Raw genomic sequence first — 22,560 nt, forward strand, 5'->3', positions numbered from 1 at the left:
ACATCAACTCTTGGACAGTGTCTCCACCCCCACGCATGAAGCTGTGGCAGAACTGGAGAGCTCCTTCAGTCAGAGACTGCTGCGTCCACGGTACACAAAGGAGCGTTATGGCCCATTCCTCCCAGCAGCTGTTAGACTTTATAACCATCACTGCTCCCAACAAACATCCTGCTGTTATTTGCACAGTTTCTCCATTTTCTGTAAACACTCTGTCATTGTTGATGTTTTTAAGCACATTTTTCACAGCAACTTTTTGACATCTTTTAAAAGATCCTAATCAGCTGCACATTTCTTTTAATCTATGCTATTTTTAATAACTGTACAGTATTCATTTTTTCTTCTTATGTTGTAAAGTTGCCCTCTGCAGTCTCTTATTTTTTATTTGTTGTTTTTTTTTATTTTAGATTCTTTACTCTTGTGTGAACCGTCGGGCTCCAGCTGCCTGTCACTGCTGGAACACGTGAATTTCTCCAGTGAGGGACCGTAAAGGACATTTCTATTCTATTCTAGTCACTATTGTTATTGCTATGTTAATAATAATAATAATAATAATAATGATCATGATAGCGACGGTACGGATTTTTGATTGGCTGGTTTGGCGACGTTAGGCGGGATTTCTACGCCTCCGCTGTCCATTGGCTGGTTCTCTGTTTTGTGGGCGGGGTTTGGTTTGAACCGGAGTCCCGCCGCAGACAAAAGTGTCAGGTTTCCTGTAGCGACAGTTCATACGACGCAGGCGGCTGTCAGCAGTTCATCACCCGCGGAGAAGCTCTCTTTGTGGGACGTTTATGTACCCACGCTTCGGTGTTTAGACTGATATCAGCCCGAGTATTTCTATTAACTTTGTTAAAGTGTCAAGTACCTCTGCTGTCATGGCAGAGGGAGCGGACTGCGGTTCGGCCAACCCCGCGAAGAGGAAGCAACCGGCCGGGAGGAAGAGCAGACAGAGCCACGGGAAGAGGAGCTCCAGCAGCCGGGTACAGCCTCAGCTAACAGGCTAACTGCTAGCGTCACAGTCCCGTTAGCTGTGAGAGTTTTAGCGAGGAACTCGGGTTAGCTTACAGCCTGTATCAACAGCACCTGAGAGGCCTGGAGGCTAAGAGCCTGTTTATTATTACGAATTAAGAAGTTTGAATTTGCGGAGTTTAAATCGCTGCGAAGTTACAGCAGCTACAGCCACAGGCTAGAGTTTAGACAACAGACCGAGGGAGAGGCTGTCCCCTCCTCACACAGACTCCATGCTGAAGGGGAGTTAACACAAACTCTCTTAAAAGTTTATTTTAGGCACAGATTCATGTAAACAGCGTGCTTTGATCCCACAGCAGCTGATTCCTAATGTTCCTGAGATCAGTTTTCATCTGCTGAAAACAAGTTTCACTTAGATGACTCTGGTTTTAGCTGTCTCGGTATTTTTAGTGTGCACTGTTGTTCTGTGTGAGCTGGAGGCCTCTGCTTATATCACTGGAAACGACCTGTGTGCACGGTGAGTACTGTTAAATCATGAGATTTTTAAATGGACTTGTGTGTGTGTGTGTGTGTGTTATTGTTTCAGGTCTTTTTGGAGAAAGTCTTGGGTATCAGCACAGCCAGCAGCAGTGGTTTGACCTCTGACCCCAACACAGGACTCATTGCCTACCCTGCAGGGTAAGTCCCGCCTCCTTTAAGCCACCAGAGCTCTGTGCTGTAAAGCAGGATTCGGGCTTTAGGGAATAAACGTCAGGGTTTAACCCAAGGTTTGGGTTGGGTTTGTCATGAGTGATGGAGAGTATGTTGGGCAGGTTGATGGCTGAGCTGCCGGACAGTTCAGACCAGTGAGGTTTCCACCTGTGAAGCAAACCTCAGTAATGAGCAGTTTTTGCTGCTGTCAGCAGCCGGTTGAGAGATGGAAAGAAACCTCTGAGGTCAATGAAACAAAGAGGCTGTTACAGCACCCACAGTCTTTCTCACACCGATCACAGATTCGGTGTGAGGAGTCTCAGTCAGCCACAGCAGACGTCGGGATGATGCTGGTGGCGTTTCTGGTGGAGCCGCTGTGTCTCTGACACACAGCGAGCAGCAGCAGAGCTCGTTGGCATCCTTAAACGTCTGACCTGCAAGCTTTCACACAGACAGGTGGAGAATAAGGGGGTTAAAGTGAAACCTGCTCTCATCCTTGAACTTCCTTTCTGTCTAGCACGTGTGGGTGTGCGTGCTGATTTATCTCAGGTTCAGTAACTTATTGTTCATTTTGACTGTCCACATGAAACATGGATGACTGTAACACTCGGATACTGTTCCCAGTATACCCAGGATATTGTTCTGTTCTTTCCTGGCATCGGCAGTCACGTAAAGGTGGTTTATCAGTCTGGCTCTGAGCTTGTCGGTAGCATGTGGCCAATCAGAGACGTGGACTGTGTGTGCGTGTGAGCTAACAGACTTGTGTTACCTCATGATGCTGCTTAACGCCGTGAGAGGAAAGAAGACACGCAGGTGCTCTGTTCAGGAACCAACCGCCAAAAATCAGACTTCAGACGCTCAAACGGTCTGAGAGAGATCTGATTGGTCAGGATTTGCCCATCTACACCTGTTGATCTAGAACATGACCCAGCTCGGGGCATGTTAGGTCAGTTACCATGGTGACCTGCCTTCATCAGACTGTAAACTCACAGTTAAACCTGAAGTTATCTGCATAAGTTATCATAGAGCTGACCTCAGATCAGTATCAAAGATTAGTCTGGTCGTTCCTTCACTGACGCTGCGCTGCCCTCTGATCTGAAATCACACATTTCAAATGAAGTAAGATCTTGAGTGTGGCAGACGGGTGACGAGCTCTCTGCAGGTATGCTGATGTCACACGTTCTGCCACATGGGCCAAAGTCAGCTTGATGGTGTTTTCATTCAATAGTCCAGCGTGTGCTTACTTTATCTGATCTAAAGCATTGATCTTTCCTGGGTAATCAATAGGAAGTATTGATTCTTTAGACCAACTTTAATTCTTCTTTTCTGCAGCGGTTTGAAAGCACTTCCACTTTTTACAAACACTAATCAGGCTGAATAAACTGGGGCCGTACACCAGCTGACCTGATGAATGTGCAGGAACACTTAGCGCTTCCATGTTTGTTCTCTTCTTGTAACGCACATGTTAGCTGAAAGCAGCAGACGCATCCACAGCGACCCGCCGCCAACAGAATAAAAGGAGCACGAAGCAGTCAGAGCTCAGACAGTCTGTAAACTGATGAAACTACACCTGTTTGTAACGGTCCTTGTGTCAAAGGCATCGTCTGAGTCTCTGGTTGACTTCTGACTTCAAATTTAAGGCTGTTAAAGGGTCAAAATACTATCAAATACAGTAACGGGGACTCTGACTCCGTGTCTTGTATAAAGTGTGGGTCTGCTCACCGAGTCTTTATTTGTATTTGTGGTGTTTAGTTGCTTCAGTGTTTGACGCTCCAGGACTACACGACTCAAACTGTGTGAGACAGAAAAGGAGGATGGAACTGTACTCGCCGTTGGGCGGTGGCGCCGATCGGCCTGCGTTTGTTTTCTCCTCCTCTGTCACAGCGTTCCTGCTTCACATCTGCCTCGGTGGGATTAGCAGATGAGCGTGACTGGCTGTGGTTGCCGTAGCGTGTTGCTATCTGAGTAAATGAAACGGCCCATTTTAAAAATGTCTTTACGACAGTTTTTCTGTTTGTGGTGAAACTCGTGGAGTTCGTCATGTGACCTGGGCGATGGCGCTGGCAGCAGATGGTGTTCTTCACCCCAGTGAACCTGTTTGTGTGTTGCAGGTGTGTCGTCGTGCTGCTTCACCCGAAGAAGAACAAACAGAGTCACATCATCAGCGCCTCCAGGTACGCTGACCTTAAGCTCGGGGTGGACCCTCGAGGTCAGGTGATCTTTGGGCGTGTTGCTCAGGACAGAAGTGTTGACCTGTGTTGTGTGTTTCAGGAAACCCTTCAGCGCGTTGGCGTTCTCTCACGATGGGAAGCACCTGGTCACCGGTGAGGTAAGAACCTACACACCTGACTCTGTCCTACCTCCCCCTTAGGGCTGTGCGATATGACCAAAATCTCATATCCCGATATAAGAATTCTATCGTCCCGATAACGATATAAATCACAAAAATGTAACATTTTCTGTAAATTCTGTGAATCTCGGGAAGCTAGTCTTGCGGGAAGTGTTTCCAGCTGGGCGTCATGTACCTGGAGTCGAGTGTTTTAACTGATGCATGAAACGATACATTTTTAGACATAACGGCCACCGTTTTCTTTGTGAGTATTTATTACACGGCGTGCTGCGGGGAAAAGCCTGTTCTAACGTTTTAGTCTAAGGTTTATTTTTTAGCACCTGGCGGCTCTTTTTCACTTCTCATCCGTAAATAATCTGCTCTTTCACGTCATTCAGTTTATTTTGAAAAGTCTCAACAGGATCTTGAGCTTTATTGTGAAAGGTTTATGTGGAACATAAACAAGGGGACACGCGATGCTGTTACCGTCGTTGTTGCTAACCACAACGCATAAAAACAGGCGCTTGTCCATCCGTAGTGTGGTTATATTAAATATAAGAGAAAGAGAGAACTTTAAGAAATTAATATAGCCACTACACTGACCATCAAAACAATGAAAAAATATTGCCATAAACAGTTTATTTTGCGACACCACGAAACAAACGATAGCGTAAAATGAAACGATAGATGTTTTTATATCCTCATCCGATATATATCGTTATATCGACCAGCCCTACTCCCCCTAACATGAAGACGCCGTGCAGGTAACTCGGGCGTGGAGCCGGTGAAGCTCCCAGGGTTCACGGTGATGAGCACGTCGAGGCATTCCAAAGCCAGCCAGGAGATACGTTTCCTGGGACTTCCTGACAGGAGCGGGCCCTGGGCGTCCTGGTTCTGATGTAGAGGAGTTGTTCCCAGCCTGGAGGGGCACCTCCACCCTTTTCTGTCTAATTCTCACACTTGATGAAGCCAACAGAGCCGCGTCTGCTGTGAAAGGCGGAGCCACCCACCCTCCGCCCCTCGCCGCACCTTTAGTCTGTCTGTAAAAGTAATTGGAGACGGCCCACGGACGCTAGCTGGAGAATCAGAGGACTGATGCACAAAACACGAGCACACATAGACTCGTCAGGCCGATACTCGCGCATTTGATACTTGCGTTTGGTCTCCGTCACATGATTAAACCTACGAGCTCCACGAGCTGTTTATTCAAAGCAGGAAGCAGAGAAATGAGCCTCCTCCTCACAGAACCGCTGAACCTTTAAAGGTTATCTGTCAGGAACAAACACGCGTCACACCTGTTACCTGTTTTTCTCTCTCAGAGCGGTCACATGCCCTGCGTGCGGGTCTGGGAGCTAGATGGAGGTCAGGTGGCCGAGGTTCAGTGTCACAAGTACGGCATTTCCTGCGTGGCGTTCTCCACCAACAGCTCCTACATCGTCTCTGTGGGATACCAGCACGACATGACTGTGAGCGTGTGGGACTGGAAGGTGAGCACACACACACACACACACACACACACACACACTGCTCACCTGGTCATGAACTAAAGCAGCCACCAGAGGGCAGAGTCGAGCTGTGCGCGTGTGTCACAGCAGGGTGACTTTAAATGTCACTCGCTGACTCTGTGGCTGTGATGAAGATGAAGGCGGCGATGCTCAGACTTATGAAGCAGGAGAGATGAGTTTTCTGTTGAGCAGCCGTGTGCCTGACTTCATCACAGGACGCCTCTGCCTGTCGTGGGTCAGCTGATCCATCAGAATCATTGCACGTAAATTACAGATTAGACTGTTTGTGTGAATACTGCAGTATCTGTAATATCTGTTTTGTGGGACGCCAGCGCTCCTGCTCAGCTGACAGGATTAGAGCATGTTCATGTGTCACAGCAGCCAGAACATTAAACACAAGCCCAATAAATCCAAGTCTGTGAGCAGAGTTCAGCTACACCTGAGAAATAATGACCTTTTAATCAAAGCGGGACGTCAGTGTGGGGGTGTGAGCTGAGTAAACCTGGGGAACGTTTGTGACGGCCGCCGTTCTCTTGCTTTTCAGAAAGGTTCCATCATCGCCTCCAACAAAGTGTCGAGCCGCGTGTTCGCCATCTCCTTCTCCCAGGACAGCAGCTACTTCGTCACCGCAGGAAACCGCCACGTCAAGTTCTGGTACCTGGACGCCTCCAAAGAACGACGGGTACCTGCCTGACGTCCCATCGGCCGATCACGGCTGCTCTCGCCTTCATCTGAAGTCACTGCTCACCTGATTTCTCCTTCTGCACAGGTGAACAGCACGGTGCCTTTGATTGGCCGCTCGGGGTTACTAGGCGACCACAAGAACAGCGTGTTCTGCGGGGTGGCGTGCGGGCGGGGCCGCACGGCGTCCAACACCTACTGCATCACCAGCTCCGGCCTGCTGTGTCTGTTCAACAGCAGCCGACACCTGGAGGCCTGGGTCAACCTGAAGGTCGGCAAGCTCCGCCCACATCTCACCTAAATATGCGCACCTGTGTGATTAGATAGTGCACCTGTAGGCACGATTACAAAATACTACAAAATATACTTTCAGTGCTACTAATTATGTCTGTGATGAGTAAACATGAGGAATCTAATCTTAGAACCAATCAGAAACATCGTGATTAAAATAAGTGAAGAACTCTGAGTGTGAGTCATGTGACAGGAAGCGTTCTCATAAACGACAGCTTTGAAGCGCAGTCCTAAAGTCACACAGTTAAAAGGCGGGTATGTTTGATATTTATACATGACTGAAGCTGACCGAGGTCTGACGGCGCCACAGCGCCCGGACGCTCCTCTCTGAGCCGCTCTTCTCCTTCACAGACGTCATCGGCGAGCTGTCTGGCGGTCAGCGAGAGCTTCGTTTTTTGTGGCTGTGCCGACGGCGTCATCAGAGTATTCGGCCCGTCCAACCTGCAGTATGTCACCACGCTGCACCGGCCGCACCGCCTGGGAGTCGACCTCGCTCAAAGCGGGTACAAATACTGCAAATGAAGCCCAAAACGTGCTCCAAACGTGTACAGCAGAACTCTCCTGATTGCTCACTCTGTTCCACAGAAGCCTGCTACCTGCCAGCCCTGGTGCTCAGTACCCGGACACGCTGGCTCTGACCTTTGACCCCGCTGCCAGACACCTGACCTGTGTGTACAATGACCACAGCCTGTATGTGTGGGATGTCAAGGACGTGAGGAACGCCAGGAAGCTGTACTCTGCTCTGTACCACAGCGGCTGTGTTTGGAGCGTCGAGGTCGGTGTAACGCCACAAGTACTACAAGAAATACTGTAAGAAGTACTGCTAGAAATGTTCCCATAAATACTAACCAGAAACGCAGGGATACTGCTGTAAGTACTATTCACAGAGACAGATATACTACAAGAAGCTGTTGTGGAAGTACTGCAAGTAGATCCAACAATACTGCAATGAGAGGCAAAAAACTGCTAGTTATGTTCCTTCAGTATATGAAATAATACTCCTGAAACTACTAAGAAGTAATACTGCCTGTACAGCCAGAGGTACTACAGATACTGCTGGAAGAGCCAGAAATACAGGACTGTTTCCAGAATACTATGATGGCACTGCACATACTGCTAAAATACTGCCAGGAAAGCCAAAAGTACCACAGTTATTACTAGAACTATTACCGTATTTTTCAGACCATAAGGCGCATTAAGCAAAACAAAACAGTCAGATTAGTCAAACTTTACTCAGCTCATTCTTCGTGCTTCGTCCACTTCCGTACCATTGTTTCGGTGAGAGCAGTTTGAAGTACTCTGGGTCTCGTTGTACTTTCTTCAGGTGTACCCGGAGCTGCCGGAGCCGGCGCAGGCCTGCCTGCCTCCGTCATCCTTCCTCACCTGCTCGTCCGATAACACCATCAGACTGTGGCACTCCGACCCCCCCGGCGCACACACAAACCTCTACAGCAACGTGAGCCTGACGCAGTAACAAAACCAAATTACACTCTTTGTTTGTTCGTCTCTGACGACTTCCTGTCTGCTCCCAGGACCTGCTGAGGATCTTGTACATGGGGGAGAACACGCAGCACCTGCAGGCAGAGGGGGAGGCAGCGGGAGCTGACGGGAAGGCGGGGATCAAAGTGCTCTGCATCAGCCCGGACGGACGGCACCTGGCGGCCGGAGACCGCTGCGGAAACCTGCGGTGAGACCTGAGCGCGCTCGGTTAGCTCGGCGGACGCGGACGAGGTCGGCTGACTCGTTTCTGTCTCTGTGTTCAGGATCTTCGGGCTGCAGTTCCTGGACGAGCTGGTGAAGATCGAGGCTCACGACTCGGAGGTGCTGTGTCTGGAGTTCTCCCCGATCTCCACAGGTAGGACGTCCCAGGACACACGGCGAGTGTCCTACACGCCATCGTTCTCGGTCTGCGTCCGTGTGCCTTTAAGCTAACATTTAAGTCTGAAGGCTTCAGAAAAGCATCAGTCGCTGAGGACGTGAAGATGCAGATCAGCAGCGCCTCAGAGTAATCCAAACCTCGGCGCGTTTGTCTTTGACTCCGCCCATCGGAGACCCTCAGCCCTGCTGGCTGGGCGTGGTTCTGTGGGGGTGGGCTTGTGTGAGGCGCGGCTCCTGAGTGACGACGCAATTTGTGGCGTTTCAGGTGTGAAGCTGTTGGCGTCGGCCAGCAGAGACCGACTCATCCACGTCTTCGACCTGGAGAGGAACTACAGCCTGGAGCAGACCCTGAACGACCACTCGGCCTCCATCACCGCCGTCAAGTTCACAGGTACCCCAGCTCCGCCCACAGGACGCCGCCCTTCATTCCATACGCACCTGTGCGTCGGTGTTCTCACAGCGATGTCACTTTGTTACCTGTGCTGCAGGTGAGAGCCCGGAGGTTCGACTCGTGAGCTGTGGAGCTGATAAGAGCATCTACTTCCAGACAGCTGAGCAGGTGAGACTCCCTCGTGCACGCGTGCAGATGATCCACTTTCTGATTGGTCGATTCATTGAAGTCTTTATTGGTCTTGGTTGATTTTTTGTTCTGAGCTCTGTGCTTCGTTTGTCCCCCTGTTCTGTTTCTGGAAAGTCTTTTCGGTTAAACTCCTGACTGGTTTTGTTTACCTGCTGATTGGTGCCACCGTCTGTTTCCCATGATTCCATGCTCCGGGACGACTCGTTGTGGTCCAGACTTCGGAGGGCCTGCAGTTCTCCAGGAGTCACCACGTGGTGGAGAAGACGACTCTGTACGATATGGACCTGGACTCGAGCCGGACGCACGTCGCCGTCGCCTGTCAGGACCGAAACGTCAGGTGAGAAACTCTAAGCGTGGTCACAGCTGCTGGAAACGTGTTGTTAAGAGCAGGTTTGTGGCTGTACAGCTCATTCAGAGGCAGCGAGGTGACGCAGCGTCATGAGCCCTGTTAATCACGTGGGCAGATATCAGCTGATATCAAGTAAAGATGATTCTGATTCCTCCTTGAAGGTAATCTGGAAAACGAGGCGGGCGTTGAGGGAAGGTTACTCCCGTGAGACGGCACCTTCAGTTTCATTCAAACATTGAAACCGCGACCGGTTGGATCATTTAATTCTCACCCCAACCAATCACAGCAGATGGCCCCGCCCCTCCCTGAGCCTGGTTCTGCTGGAGGTTTTTTCCTATTAAAAGGGAGTTTTTCCTTCCCACTGTCACCAAAGTGCTTGCTCATAGGGGGTCATATGATTGTTGGGTTTTTCTCTGTATGTGTTATGGTAGTGTCTACCTTACAATATAAAGCACCTTGAACAAGTCACCTGACAGCTCCTAATGTTGTCGTGTAAACACTTTACAGTATGGGGGGGGCTTAATCAGTCAGATGAATCCTTAAAGAGCAGCGTTTGGTAACGGTGGGGACGAAGAACTGCCCTGATACACGGGGGCACTGAGGGAGGGGTCAGGAAATGATATTGGATGGTTTTACTAAAGCTTTGGTCACTCGGGCTCAGTAGTACGTGACCTATAACCCCGTGTGGACAGTTTTGCCCCTTGCAGAATGGAGAATATGAATTTCGTGTTTGTGAAGGCGATGCAGCCTCGGTATTTCACGGAGATTGACAGCATGACCTTTCTGACGTTAGAATAAAAACGGTGTGTTTTATCGCTGCGAGTCCAGCTGTTGAGTCTACAGAAGCAGAGGCTCGTAGCCCTGCAGCTTCCTGTCGGGGATGTTGTAACTTCAGTCGTGCTTTCAAACAGCAGCTTTTCCATCCCGTCTCACGAGCTCAGTGGACTCTTGGTTGCTCGCTGTCATCATCGGGTGCTCCTCTCTAATCCTGGCCGCACTCGACGGTGTTTGGCTCTGGTGCTGCAGCAGCAGATCTTTATGTTTTGTTAGTGTTTGTTGAACTTCATCCCAGTACCATCCCGAACACCGCTGTAGTGCACACGAAGCTATGGGTTCAAAGCTGTGACCGTGTGTGTGTGTGTGACCGTGTGTGTGTGTGTGTGTGTGTGCGTGTCAGGGTCTACAACGTGGAAACAGGAAAATTGAAGAAGTGTCTGAAAGGCTCGTCCAGCGATGAGGGGGCCCTGTTGAAGGTGAGGGGGCGGGGTTAATAATTGCGGGTTATCGGTGTGTCTCGTGGAAGCAGCTGAAACGATCTGTCTCAATCGGAGCTGCAGGTTCAGATGGATCCGTCGGGCTCCTTCTTCGCCACCAGCTGCTCCGACAAAAACATCACCATCTTTGACTACGAGTCAGGAGAGTGCGTTGCCACCCTGTTTGGCCATTCAGGTGAGCGAATCCCCGAGCTTCACGCTTGTGTCTTTGAGGAGTTTTAAACTGTCAGCTAAACGTGTCTCTGCTGCGGTGTCTCCTCAGAGCTGGTCACCTGTATCAGGTTCAGTCAGGACTGCAGACACCTGATCACGGTGTCAGGAGACAGGTGAGCTCAGCGGTCGGACGACACGCTGCTCAGACTGATGTGCAGGAAAGCGTTGACCGACTCTTTGCTTTGTGTAGCTGTGTGTTTGTGTGGCGGCTGGACGCTCAGATGACCAGCACCATGAGGAAGAGGCGGGGCGTCAGGCTGAGCGCTGCACCTGAAACCCACAAAAAGCCGAACATCAGGTAAACCAGATGCGATTGGACGCTGCAGAAGGTGCAGAAGATGTTGGGTTTAATTCACGTTCTGCTTTATGGTGTTTTTCAGGAGGGAGACCTTCATCACGGTGCCCTCCTCTCAGCTGCCTCAGATGGAGGAGGAGGAGCGGAGGACTCCCTGCAGGCTGGACCCGTGTCCTGGTGAGGACGAGTTAACTGAGAGCGGTTTCTCCAGTCCAGTGAAACAAACAGCTGAACTCTTTGTTGTGTTTACACAGTCATACTTTGTGCAGCGCAGCTGTGGTACTGACACACATCAGTGTGTCATTAGACAAGAGCACAAACGTGTATCGCATACACAGAATAGAATAAATACAGTCAGTGCAAAAACAACATCAGTACAGCACTGTGAGGGCTCCTGCTGTGGAAGCTGCTCCTGAGGCTCCTGCACAGGGCAGCAGCCCTCTGCAGGACGTACAAATATGTCTCCTCCCCCTTGCCGCTGCGTGTCGTGCCCTTTTGAGACAGCAGCTGTTACAGCGGTCCTTCAGGGACAAACGGGAGAGTCCTATGATTTTTTTTTTGGGCCGTGGTGAACCACGCAGAAGAAACTTACACTGGAAGTCTGCGTCCATGTGCACACACAGGAAGTTGCAGCTGGGCGCCCTCGCCACACACTCTCCGTTGATGCAGATGAGGTCGGACTTCCTCCTCCTGAAATGAGTGATAAGCACTTTGGTGTTGGAGGTTTAAAGGACCAGGATGTCTGCACACCACACCACCACCTTCAGACCTCTTACCTGTATGCTGTCTCATCGGGACTGGAGATGAGCTCCACCACGCCGGTGTCGTTGTACTGACGTGTGTGTGTGTGTGAGAGTGATGAGTACAGTAGAGGGCTTGGCACACAGCCCTGTGGCGAGCTGATATCAAGGCTAGGGGCTGTGGAAAGATGGGGACCCACTCTGACTGTATGCACACTTTCTGGTCCAGCAGCAGGTGGTGAGAGGAAGCAGCATCCTGCAGTTTTACTGTCAGTGCAGGAGCTGAAGCCAACAAAGAGCAGCCTAGCACTACGCCCCTGTTCTTCTTGTTGGGCGAGGTTAGTGTGGAGCGCTGTAACAATGGAGGCAGGACACGATGATGTTCGAGAGGCTCTGCTCGCCTCGCGCTCCTGCACCAGGTGAGCAGAGCTGCTTCACTCCGGTGTTCCAGCTTCAGCTTCTCTCTTCACACGCTTTGAGGTGGACAAACTGTTCTGCTACTCCGCAAGCACAGCCTCTGACGTCGTGGTGTTGCCGGCCTTCAAGTGTGTGCAGACCCTTCCACACCTGCTGTATATGGTTGTCACTGTAGTGGGCCTCAGTCCTCCCCTTATAGGCTGCCTCAGCATCTCTGCTGCCTCTCGTCAGGTCAGGTCTGAAAGTGAAAGCGTGAAACCTGAGACGGTCCAAAGATTGGACCGTTTGCACAAGGTGCAGATCCCATATCGGTCAGGGGATTCCTGATGACACGTGCGTGGGCCCGCTACTTCCTGCTGTGAGTCATATCTGTGAGCATCCTCAGTTACTCGCTGAAAGCTGCAGGTCTGTTTCAGGAGCTGAAAGTGCTCCCTCAGGCTCAGACAGGAGTTTGGCTTCCTAAGCTCAGCTTCACTGTGGTGATTCACAGCTTCAGACGTTAGACTGAGCCCTGCCAGCCCGGAGGAAGCATTTGTGCTAAAGTTCCAGTGTTTCTGTGAATCAGCCGTGATCCAAAACCAAAACGATGAGTCTTTTCTGTCCTGATCGAACTTGTTTGTTTCAGACGCTCCACTGCTTCAGACCAACGGGAAGCTCCCCCTGTGGTTCAAGAAGCTGGTCAGTCTCCGCCCTCTAAACTTCAGCTCATCAATCTGCTCGCAGATAATGATCGACCACGCTATAGACTGTGTGTGTGTGTGTGTGTGTGTGTGTGTGTGTGTGTGTGTGTGTGTGTGTTCAGCAAGGACAGGGCGGAGCCTCCTCCACCATCCAGTCGGAGAGCAAGCCTCGTCAAGTGCGCAGTCGGTGGGCGGAGCAGATGAACCCTTTGACCTTCTGCTCCAACTTCTCTCCGAGTCCCAACAAGAGCCAGGGGGAGGAGGAGGAGGACGAAGAGGAGGAGGAGGATTTCCACCCTCAGAGTCTGGAGTGTCTGCTGGAGGATGAGGAGGAAGAGGTAAGGAACAGGCTGCCGGATCAATGAATATTAATATTGATTATTTTTTTGACTGTAAATCGCAACCATGACAACCTGTGATGGTGGTGGGCGTCAAGATGGCCAAAGCTTGAAGTTTGAGTAATTGGTTAATGAGGTTGTGGTGGCTGAAATGGGCGGAGTCTGACTGACTGATGTTCAGGTGCTGCAGACAGCAGGTGGAGAGCACAACACCTTCATCCTGTATCCTAGCAACACCACAGCCACCCCTGAAAGGTGAGGGTTACACCTGACCATGATGATCATGATGCTGCTGTTTTCATGAAGTCTGTTTCTGAAACGCTCCAATGTTTGTCTTCAGCGAGTTTGAGGTGGAGGGTGTTTCCGTTCCACAGCAGTCACTGAGCCAGCTGGAGGTCAGAGGTCAAGGGGAGGAGCCTGTGTGGCGCACTCAGCTGAGTCCGGACTCCGCCTGTTCTGAGGGATCAGCAGGAAGTCTGGAGCAGCAGCACGACCCAGGTCAGAGTTTAATCCTAAAAACTTTACAGGAAGCTCAAAACAGAGCCTCACTTCTCCAGGGGTCAGTTTCAAAATAAAAGCCCACAGAACAATATCAGATTAAAATCAATCAATTAATCAATTAATATCAGGTTAAAATAGGAAAAGTTCCCACTTAGAGACACTAAATGATTGGAATCCTTAGATGCTAGCTTTTCAAAATAAAAGTCCCTCAGGTTAAGAAATTCTTTAGTGTCGGCTTTACATGATAAAATCCTTCACTTGGTTAGAAAGTGTTCAACATGTTTAAACCTAGGATCGAGGGGTTTTCACAATAAAGGAACCCACTGAGGTAAAGTAACTTATCAGTTTAGAAGGATGCTTTAAAATGATTAGTTTTGTCATATTTTCAGAATAAAAGCATCCAATCTGTTACAGCAAGTTCACAGGACAATCAGACCTTTCAAAATAAGTGATAAGAGGTGCACCTTCCTCTGTTTCCCACCACGAGTCATCACTGATGTCATCACAAGCTCTGCCCTTTCTGTTTCAGACACCGACTCCCTGAGTCAGGGCAGCTCAGTGGGCAGTTTGGGTTTGGAGGACGACGAGGATAGAAACTCTCTGAAGAACCACTTTGAGACTCTGGCCTCCGGTCTGAGCGAAGGTAAAGACCAACATCTTCATCACTGACATCCTCTGACAGTTACTGAGCTGCTAACATGACCTTTGACCTTGCAGAGAAGTTTGACACAGACCTGAAGACTCTGCAGCCTCCGGATGAAAAGCACTTCCTGAACCCCCGACTCAGTATCTCCACCCGCTTCCTGTCCCGCTTCCAGGACAGAATCAGGTCAGCTTACCCACAATCCTCAGTGAAGCCGTGACCTTTGACCTGCAGGGTCACTCAGTGGTTGTAACACTTGCCTCCGTCACTTCTGACTCCTATGTGACTTTGTGTCCATCTTGTCTCTGCTGCTGTTTCAGGGCGAGCCGAGCTCCGCCTCCCATCTCCATCCCGACCAGGATCTCGGAGGAGAGCAACATCAGCACCACATCGGTAAATGCACACAAGCCTGTAATGCAGGGGGTGTGTCCACATGAGGAGTGGCGCCTTCGCTCAGCACTCCTCTTGGAATTCAAACCGAGGCAAACGCCTGATTCCAAATTTTCCCTTCAGTTACAAAACAAATTCATTTTTACAGCATTTTCAGGCGACAAATAATGACACGGGACAGTCGACAGTTAGTTTACATGCATGTGGGCGTTTCCAGAGCCCCGCCTCAAACTTGATGCTACCAGAATACAGCATGAGCCTCTGACCTGTCGGGGCACGCCTGAGAGCGGCCACGGCTGAGGTTTGTGACGCTGAAGAGGAAACTTGTTTTTCAGGTGAACTCAGAGTCGAGCAGCGACGTCTCATCAGCCGGGCTGACTGAGGGAGAGAACCGAGGAGGAGCAGCAGGAGGAGGAGGTGAGTTTCCTGTCAAAGCATGAGAAACGTCAGCTGTCACAGCAGCTCGGTCACATTCTGTGTTTCTGGCTCGATGACTCAAACGTTTATCAGAGATGGCGACGGCACGCGCTCCTCGTTTTGCTCCCAAACAGCTGATTGGTCCTCGCAGTTGCCATGTTTCAGGAAGCGGCTTCAACAAACTGACAGCTGTGAGTAATGACAGGGTTCACCATGGCGACGGCCAATTAAGGAGCAGTGGATGGGAAAACTCAGATCTGAATCATTCATACAGTCGTTTTACTGAACTTTATGAAATTTGGTAAAATAACCTGACAGGGACTAACTAGAGATATGGACTCCTGACATTATCACACTCACTGAGGCTGATTTTGATCGTTTTCAGTGGAAAAATGGAAGAAATCAAAAACATAATTTCGTCTTATTGTTCTAATTGAACTTAAGATTTGACAAAATCCGTATTTAAGACCAAATTTTCAGGTTTATTAGTTTCTATTTGGATAACATAAAGTTACATTTTATTGGAATAAAGTGATGACCAAAGAGTAGAACAGACAACAGCTGACACATCTGCATAAAAGTTCAAATAAAGTTTCAGTCCTGCTGAACTAAGGAATAAAAACAGAAAACTGATGCTGGGATGACGGAGCTGAGCCCCTGGGAGAGACTGCCCTCTGGTGGTAATTTGGTGCAGTGCAGGTCATGACCTGAGTTAATCTACAGTTTAATAGAAAGAGGCGTGTTTTGTTTTTATTTCTAAAAGCAGTGTTGCCACCTTCTCATATTGCCCAAAGCCGCTCTTAAGGCTCGTGCTGCGGCGTCCTCAGACAAGGTTTGGAGTCTCAGCTCGTCCGACTTGGAGGTTTGTGGTTGAGCAGGATGTGAGTGTACATCAGATAATGTGTGCACGTTTGCCGCCGATATTCTCTGACGCTTCCTCTTTGCTCCGCTTTAGTGAGGACGGTCCTGCAGACGCACACACAGGGCTGTGCAGAGACGTGGAACGGTGTGAAAGGCAGGCAGAGGTTTATTACAGATTACAGTTTAGTCTCCAGTCTGAAAATGAAATGAGCCGAACGTGATGGTTCGAGTTTTAATGCTGCAAAGGTCTTTTTATTTTGTGTTTAATCTAAACTTGTTAAGTTCAGAATAACATTTTTAAAACCACAGTTTTGTTTCCTAATATGAAAATATTTCATGTGAATTAAAAGCAAAGTTAGCTGAAGATCACTGTAAACAGCGTTTTTAGGACCAACACCGCCCACTGGATGATGTTTAATCAGGTTAGTAATCAAGATTAAAACTGACTGCAAGGATGTGATGGAGAGTAGAGCAGGGCGATATGGCCAAAAATATATATCACGATATATATTTGAAAATTTGCGATAACGATATAACTGACGATATAATTTCTGCGAGACAAAATACAACTCCACAACTTTACTAGCGCAAAAAAAAACCCCATCCATTTATTTTACTTGAACAAGAAGCTGTTTTTTATGTGCATTAAAGCCATATAAAAATTTAACAGTGCAAATGCAAATTCCTTGCTGAAAGTTTAACCAAAAGGCATTTCCAGTAGAAATGGGCTGACATATCCTGAGCATAACCATGTATAATATCCACTGAAGTTAAAAAGAGGTGCTTTGCAACATTAAACTGCAGTGTGCCAAATAAAAAATCAAACACGTATTTTTCGGACCATAAGGTGCACGGGATTATAAGGCACATTAAGCGAAACAAAGCAGTCAGATAAATCAAACTTTATTCAACTCATTCTTCTTGCTTCCTCCACTTCTGTACCATTGATTCATTAATGCTGTATTCTATCACAGCTGCTCTATTCCCATGTTGTTGCAGTATATTAATGACTAACCTCATATTGTGGATGGATTATCTCAGTTGTTCTCCTGACTGAAGTTTGGTCCGTTTACAGCATCCTGCCATGCGATTGCATTTGTCCCTAACCATCGGGAACCCTCACGTTAGCGTTCATCCTGCAGCTTCACTGTTTGTTATGCTAACATAGCTGTGTAGCTAGCGATCACGTAGCACATCATTATATACCAGCTAGCCCAACTTCAGTAACTCTACAAACGTCACTGCTGTTTAGTTTTCTGTCTTCATTTATGTTGGAAGTGATAGCAGAGCTGTACGTTTGAATTTTTTCAGAAATCTCTCAGTCAGAACATGCTATATCATGTTTAGGTAACTAGCGAAACTAGCGAGCTAACTTCCGCTAACTTCTAACTCCGTTAAATGTAATAAATCCTGTTTTCATGGATGCCTGGATGTTAAACTTCATAGTTAAACCTGGTAAAGCAGCAACGCTGATCATTTTATTAAAGATGAACGAATTTAGACAGTTTTTAACTCTCAGTGATGCCGCAGTGTTCGTTTGACTTTGGGACCTGAAGGGACGGAGTTTAGGACCCAGATTACTCCCAGATTTAGCAGCACCTTAGTCCGACAAATACGGCAATAACGACGGCCGCTTGCATGTTCTACAAAAAAAAAGTGCTTTACTGTGTATCTGACAGACAAACACCACACCACTGAAGTTGCAGCATTTTTACAAACCAGTTCTGGTTCATCCGTTTCACTCAACAATCCGCTTTCTCCCTTCTCATTCTCCGTTGCCGCCGTGCTTTTTCGGCCATGTGCGTATGAAAACAAAGGCACTGCGCATGCGTGTTTTGCCCATATTCTATCGCGATATTTAATTTTCTTATCGTTGCCTAACATTGTACCGGTATTACCGTGAACGGTATAATATGGCCCAGCCCTAATGGCGAGCTCGGCTGGAGCTGAGCAGCGTCAGGTTCAGTGTTTCAGGTGCAGTCACTGCAGTGCCGTGCCGGAGCTTCATCGTGTCTCTTTCTTCACTCATTTGTTTGATAAAAGTTAACACGCTTGTGGTTAAGCAGAGGAAGCGCACTCGCACGCCTAAAAACCGCACCTCCGACACTTCCTGTGCTGTAACAGTTAAAAAACAGCAGTAAGAGAAGCGACAGAGGCTCCAGGACGTCTCTCTGAGGGACTCCTCACAAAATCAAAACCATGTGTTTGTGTGCTCACAGCGAGCTGCCGACAGTCAGCCCTCCATAGAAGAGCTTCCTGCGCAATTTCCCATCAGCCCCATCGCCGTGGCACACCCCGCAGAAGAAACACCGCGCTGGTCGTCCTGTGCAGAAAGACGTTAGGAGGTGTGTCTGCACACCGCTGCGGGCACCTGGGTGTTTGTGTGGCGTCTTCCGATTTTCTTTGTGCAGCAAATCATGGTTGTGGTGGTGGGAATGTTTAGGGGTCAAAGGTCACAGACGGTGTGTTCACATGAGGTATCTGAAGCCTGGCTGTAACTGTCCTTATCAATAATCTTCACAGAATCGGGTGACTGTGTTTGTGAAACGATCTTATCTGAATGGAGCTCAGGGACACCACTTCCTGCTCTGATCGAAGCTCGCTTACATTCTGCTCTCTTCTAACCAATCAGACGTGACCTCCAGAACCATCACGGCCCAAAACAGCTGCAGCGAGGAGGTGGCGGACCAGCCGTCGGCGCTTCGGCTCAGATACCTGGGAACCACAGCCAGCTCCAGGGCCATACTGAGCCGGGACCTTCCGGGTTCTACCTCCTCGCCCTCCTCCACGCCTACGCTGGAGGAGAACAAAGAGAACCTCCCCTCTCCAGCAGACTGCCAGCCTCCAGCCTCCACCCTGCTCTCTGCTAGACAGGACAGCAAACCTGACAACCACCAGGACCAGACCAGCAGGTACCCCCCCAGTCCCCCACACACCAGCTGGGCTTTCCTGTCTTTACTGAACATTTTCCATCAACCGATGTAGTCCTGGTTTAAGGTGACTCATTTCTCACACATGTACACATTATTAAAGCAGAGGCGAGGACTCGCAGGAGACGAGCTCTAAAATCACTTCATTTCAGTTATTACCACATGAATGAAGACTTATAGAAGTCTTATAACACTCTCAGCTGTGGAAGCTGCTGTTCAACATCTGGAATAGACTAGAATAGAATAGTCCTTTATTGTTGTTGTACAAGTACAATGAAACACAGGTGACATGTATTCAGACATAGGAGAAAGGCGCACACATGGCCTGAGTGATGAGGGTCACACAGGCTCAGGTGGGTGGGTGGGGTGTGGGGGGAAGAAGCTGTTAGTGAGGCTGCGGGTGTGGGACCTGACTGACCTGAGGCACTGATCAGGGGGCAGCGGGTCAAACAGGTGGTGGGCGGGGTGTAGGGCTCACCTGTGATGGCCCTGTTGTACCTGAGACAGGAGGATGGCGATGGCCTCGAGGGGTGTCAGAGGGCAGCCAGGGATGTTTTGGGTGGTGTTAATGACCCTTTGTGCAGCCTTCCTGCTCTCAGTCGTGGCCCCTGAGTACCAAACACCAGGCAGGAGGACTCCTATTGCCTAAGAACAGGAAACCGAGACTAGAGTCCAGACTCAGCAACACTGGTCTGCCTCGTTTCTGCTGCAGCAGTGAGATGGTAGAGTCCCATTTTGGTGTAAACGGCATGATCCATCCGGCCTGTATCAGCGGGTCAGGCTGCTGGTAGCGTGTGGAAGCCTGCCCGAGTGCTGCTGCTGTCTGTATGATCACAGTGCACCGTCTTCAGCGGGTCACCGCTCCACGACTCAAAACACAAATCTGCAGCAGCCATGTGGTGGTGTGACGAGGACCAAAACCTCAGGAACGCTTCCAGCAGCTTGTTGTTTGCAGAACCCCCAAAAATTAAAGCAGCTCTGAAGGAAAAAAGGAGTCCAGCTGGATCCTAGCAAGCTGTACCTAATAAAGTGTCTGTTCAGTGAGAGCAGAACAGATGCTCTCACTGAACGTCTGTGAGAGCATCTGTTTTGTTTTTTATTGGTTTCTTTATGATAAAAATGGGAATTATCGACCTCGACAAACCCTCTGTCAGCCTGCAGGTGTGGACCACGCCCACTCAGGTGATGTCACAGCTCATAGTTGACAAGTGTAGTGTCAGCAGCATAGAGGAGACTCTAATCCAGACCCCTGTGGCAACACCCACCACCTGTGAGGTCATCACCTGCCCTGCCTCCATGAAGGAAGAAGCTCGAAGACCATCGGAGACGAGAATAACAGCTGATCCAGGTAACACACACACACACACACACACACACACTCTGTTAGCTGCATCAAACAGATGCAGACATGAAGAAGCTTCTGGTGTAACTGTGACTGCTCCTCTTGGCAGAATGAATTTAAAATGGTTACTTTCCTGGTATGAATGCGTTCATTGACCATCAGTCTTTTCTCCAGAAGGCGTTTGACTCGTCCATGTGGGCAGCTGCAAATTTCAGTTGAGCTTGCAAGTGTTGATGCTAGAGTGGGGGCTTGTTTCTGGGTCAGCACCCTCTCAGTCCATGATGATGTAAAGCTGGGTGTCCACTTGTCTGCAGACTTGTCCCTGAACATCCTAACCAGTTTCATCTCATCTGAGAGTGAGAGTTTGGATCTTCTTCCAGATCTTGGTGTTGAAACATCAGAATAACTTGCATACAAATGTCCTGGAGTCTTCAGAAATGACTCCTAAAGACCTTCCTAACTTGTGTAAATCTGCAGTGGTCCTTCTTAGACCTTCACAATGTTCCCTGGACTTTCTCACTGTTCTGAGTATTGGTCAGTCCCAGAAGTGCTGTCACACAAATCCTTTATAAGCTGCACCAGTTGTAGCCTTAGCTTTGTCCAGTTAAATTCTTGAGCACCATTCATTGGTCTGACTGTATGTAAATACATTCAAAGCTGTATACTGTACAGTCATTTCATCCTCACATTTATGCTCCTGGATGGAAACTTCTGACACAAATATATTTTCTTCCTGATACTGTAACATTTACAGTAGTTTTTTTGGGTTTTTTTTTACCCTTTTATCTTTTCTCCTAAAATAATCGTCATTATAGTTTTATATAACTCATATTTGTTTTAAATGACCTCTGACCTCGTACACCTGCTGCTCTGATCACTTCGTCTTTTTCTGGTCTCATTTAAAGATGTTTCTCTATCAGCTGATTCGCTGCTTTCTGCCCTGCCCACCTCGTCCTCCTCCCCTCTGATGGAAAGGCTCCGCCCCACTCACACAGGTAAAGGTAATTTTCTGTAAAGTTGTGATGATGATGTTGCTGCTTGGATCGCTGTGTAGCGCCCTATTCAGGTCCACAGAGGCCATAGCTGCCGTGATGTCACCTGCTGATTTCGAGACACCACCCTTTCGCCATGACAGGGGGCGGATCTTACTGTGAAACCAAAGCTCATTGACTAACACTTTGGCTAACGGTCTGTCAGTCACAATGAGCATGCCCCGGATAATCCTGACAAAACACACAACTAAAATTAGTTACTGAGCCATAAAGTCGTTGATGTTTTTCCAGAACTGTCCGTTACATCGCCCTCTGCTGGCTGTTAGAAAGAATACAGCGTATTCTAACGATGATGCCATGCTTGTCCTTCAGGCTGTAAGAACAGACGTTTGTGTGCAGGTTCGGGAGGAGACGAAGAGTCGGTGAGCGTGCAGTGTCTTCAGGTCGCTGCCGAGCTGAGGGAGACGGCGAGACGAGCCATCCATCTTTACCAGAAGGTTTCTTCTTCACACATTTTCATTAGGATATCAACATTGATGTAAAATAGTCACTTTTCTTTTTTTTTCTTCTTCTTCTTCTTTTGTCGTTTTTCTGAATCGCTGAAAGAAAATCAAATTTAAAGTGTCACACACGTGTTTGTCCATTAGTGTCCGCCTCACGTTTTCTTTGTTTTTTGTGTTGCAGCTCGGCGCAACGCTCGCTGGCTCGCAGCGACGTCTCCAGGTGTCGTCGGCGATGCTGGAGGCGTTTGACGTAGTTCGCTCTGACATGCAGGAGGTGCTGCGGGAGTCAGGCGGCAGCGTCCCCTGCGGTCAGCTGGAGGACAGCAGGACGGCGTCTCTGCTGGAGACGTACTCTGAGCGGCTGCTGCAGATGGTGGAGGAGAAAATGAAGCGTGTGTGAGCCGATGGTGGATTTTAAATCAGTATTAAACTGTGTGCACCTTATGTCTGTGTGTGTCTGAGTGTGAATCACAGTCACTGTCTGTAAATACTTCATGTTTCCTAATAAACGCTGTTTTTACTTTAACTATGGCCACTGTTTCAATCCAACTTTATTCATACAGAACCTTTTACAAACAGGGCTAATGACGTGTCAGATCAAACGTGACGGTCAGAAATGAACATGAAAGCAAAAGGATGTGAAGATTGGTGACATCACATCAAAAAACCATGAGAGCGAGGCGGCCAGTAGGGGGGCGATGCAGCCAGGAGACGTCAGCTGTCTTTCATGTTGCTTCTGCCATGTCCACAGCTGT

General features: G+C 48.8%; 1 protein-coding gene across 2 annotated transcripts; it reads left to right on the forward strand.

The window, feature by feature from the left end:
• Window positions 1-741: 741 nt before the first annotated feature.
• On the forward strand, window positions 742-22,336 carry wdr62 (WD repeat domain 62). 2 transcript variants are annotated; one of them, XM_063493762.1, is made up of 33 exons: window positions 742-977; window positions 1,553-1,644; window positions 3,768-3,830; window positions 3,928-3,985; window positions 5,305-5,472; window positions 6,035-6,172; window positions 6,260-6,442; window positions 6,814-6,965; window positions 7,048-7,237; window positions 7,787-7,918; window positions 7,995-8,149; window positions 8,226-8,317; window positions 8,606-8,731; window positions 8,829-8,899; window positions 9,136-9,257; window positions 10,447-10,522; window positions 10,607-10,718; window positions 10,806-10,869; window positions 10,947-11,054; window positions 11,137-11,228; window positions 12,834-12,886; window positions 13,011-13,226; window positions 13,408-13,481; window positions 13,567-13,724; window positions 14,257-14,370; window positions 14,445-14,556; window positions 14,691-14,763; window positions 15,096-15,177; window positions 18,671-18,950; window positions 20,123-20,316; window positions 21,216-21,305; window positions 21,702-21,799; window positions 21,987-22,336. In XM_063493762.1, exons 1-33 carry the CDS (start codon window positions 873-875, stop codon window positions 22,203-22,205), a joined length of 4,062 nt encoding a protein of 1,353 aa, XP_063349832.1. In that variant the 5' UTR covers window positions 742-872; the 3' UTR covers window positions 22,206-22,336. The 2 variants fall into 2 exon arrangements, with proteins under 2 accessions (XP_063349832.1, XP_063349833.1); XM_063493763.1 differs by having other exon boundaries at window positions 13,417-13,481.
• The last annotated feature ends 224 nt before the right edge of the window (window positions 22,337-22,560 follow it).

The sequence above is a fragment of the Pelmatolapia mariae genome, linkage group LG14 (genome assembly GCF_036321145.2).
Source record: "Pelmatolapia mariae isolate MD_Pm_ZW linkage group LG14, Pm_UMD_F_2, whole genome shotgun sequence".
NCBI classification, from domain to species: Eukaryota; Metazoa; Chordata; class Actinopteri; order Cichliformes; family Cichlidae; genus Pelmatolapia; species Pelmatolapia mariae.

Bases quoted from the DNA above. Each gene is read 5' to 3' on its own strand.
- wdr62 (XM_063493762.1), top strand. From the start codon at position 873: ATGGCAGAGGGAGCGGACTGCGGTTCGGCCAACCCCGCGAAGAGGAAG. The intron at 978-1,552 runs GTACAGCCTCAG...TTATTGTTTCAG, and splicing joins AGAGGAGCTCCAGCAGCCGG to GTCTTTTTGGAGAAAGTCTT. The intron at 18,951-20,122 runs GTACCCCCCCAG...ACCCTCTGTCAG, and splicing joins CACCAGGACCAGACCAGCAG to CCTGCAGGTGTGGACCACGC.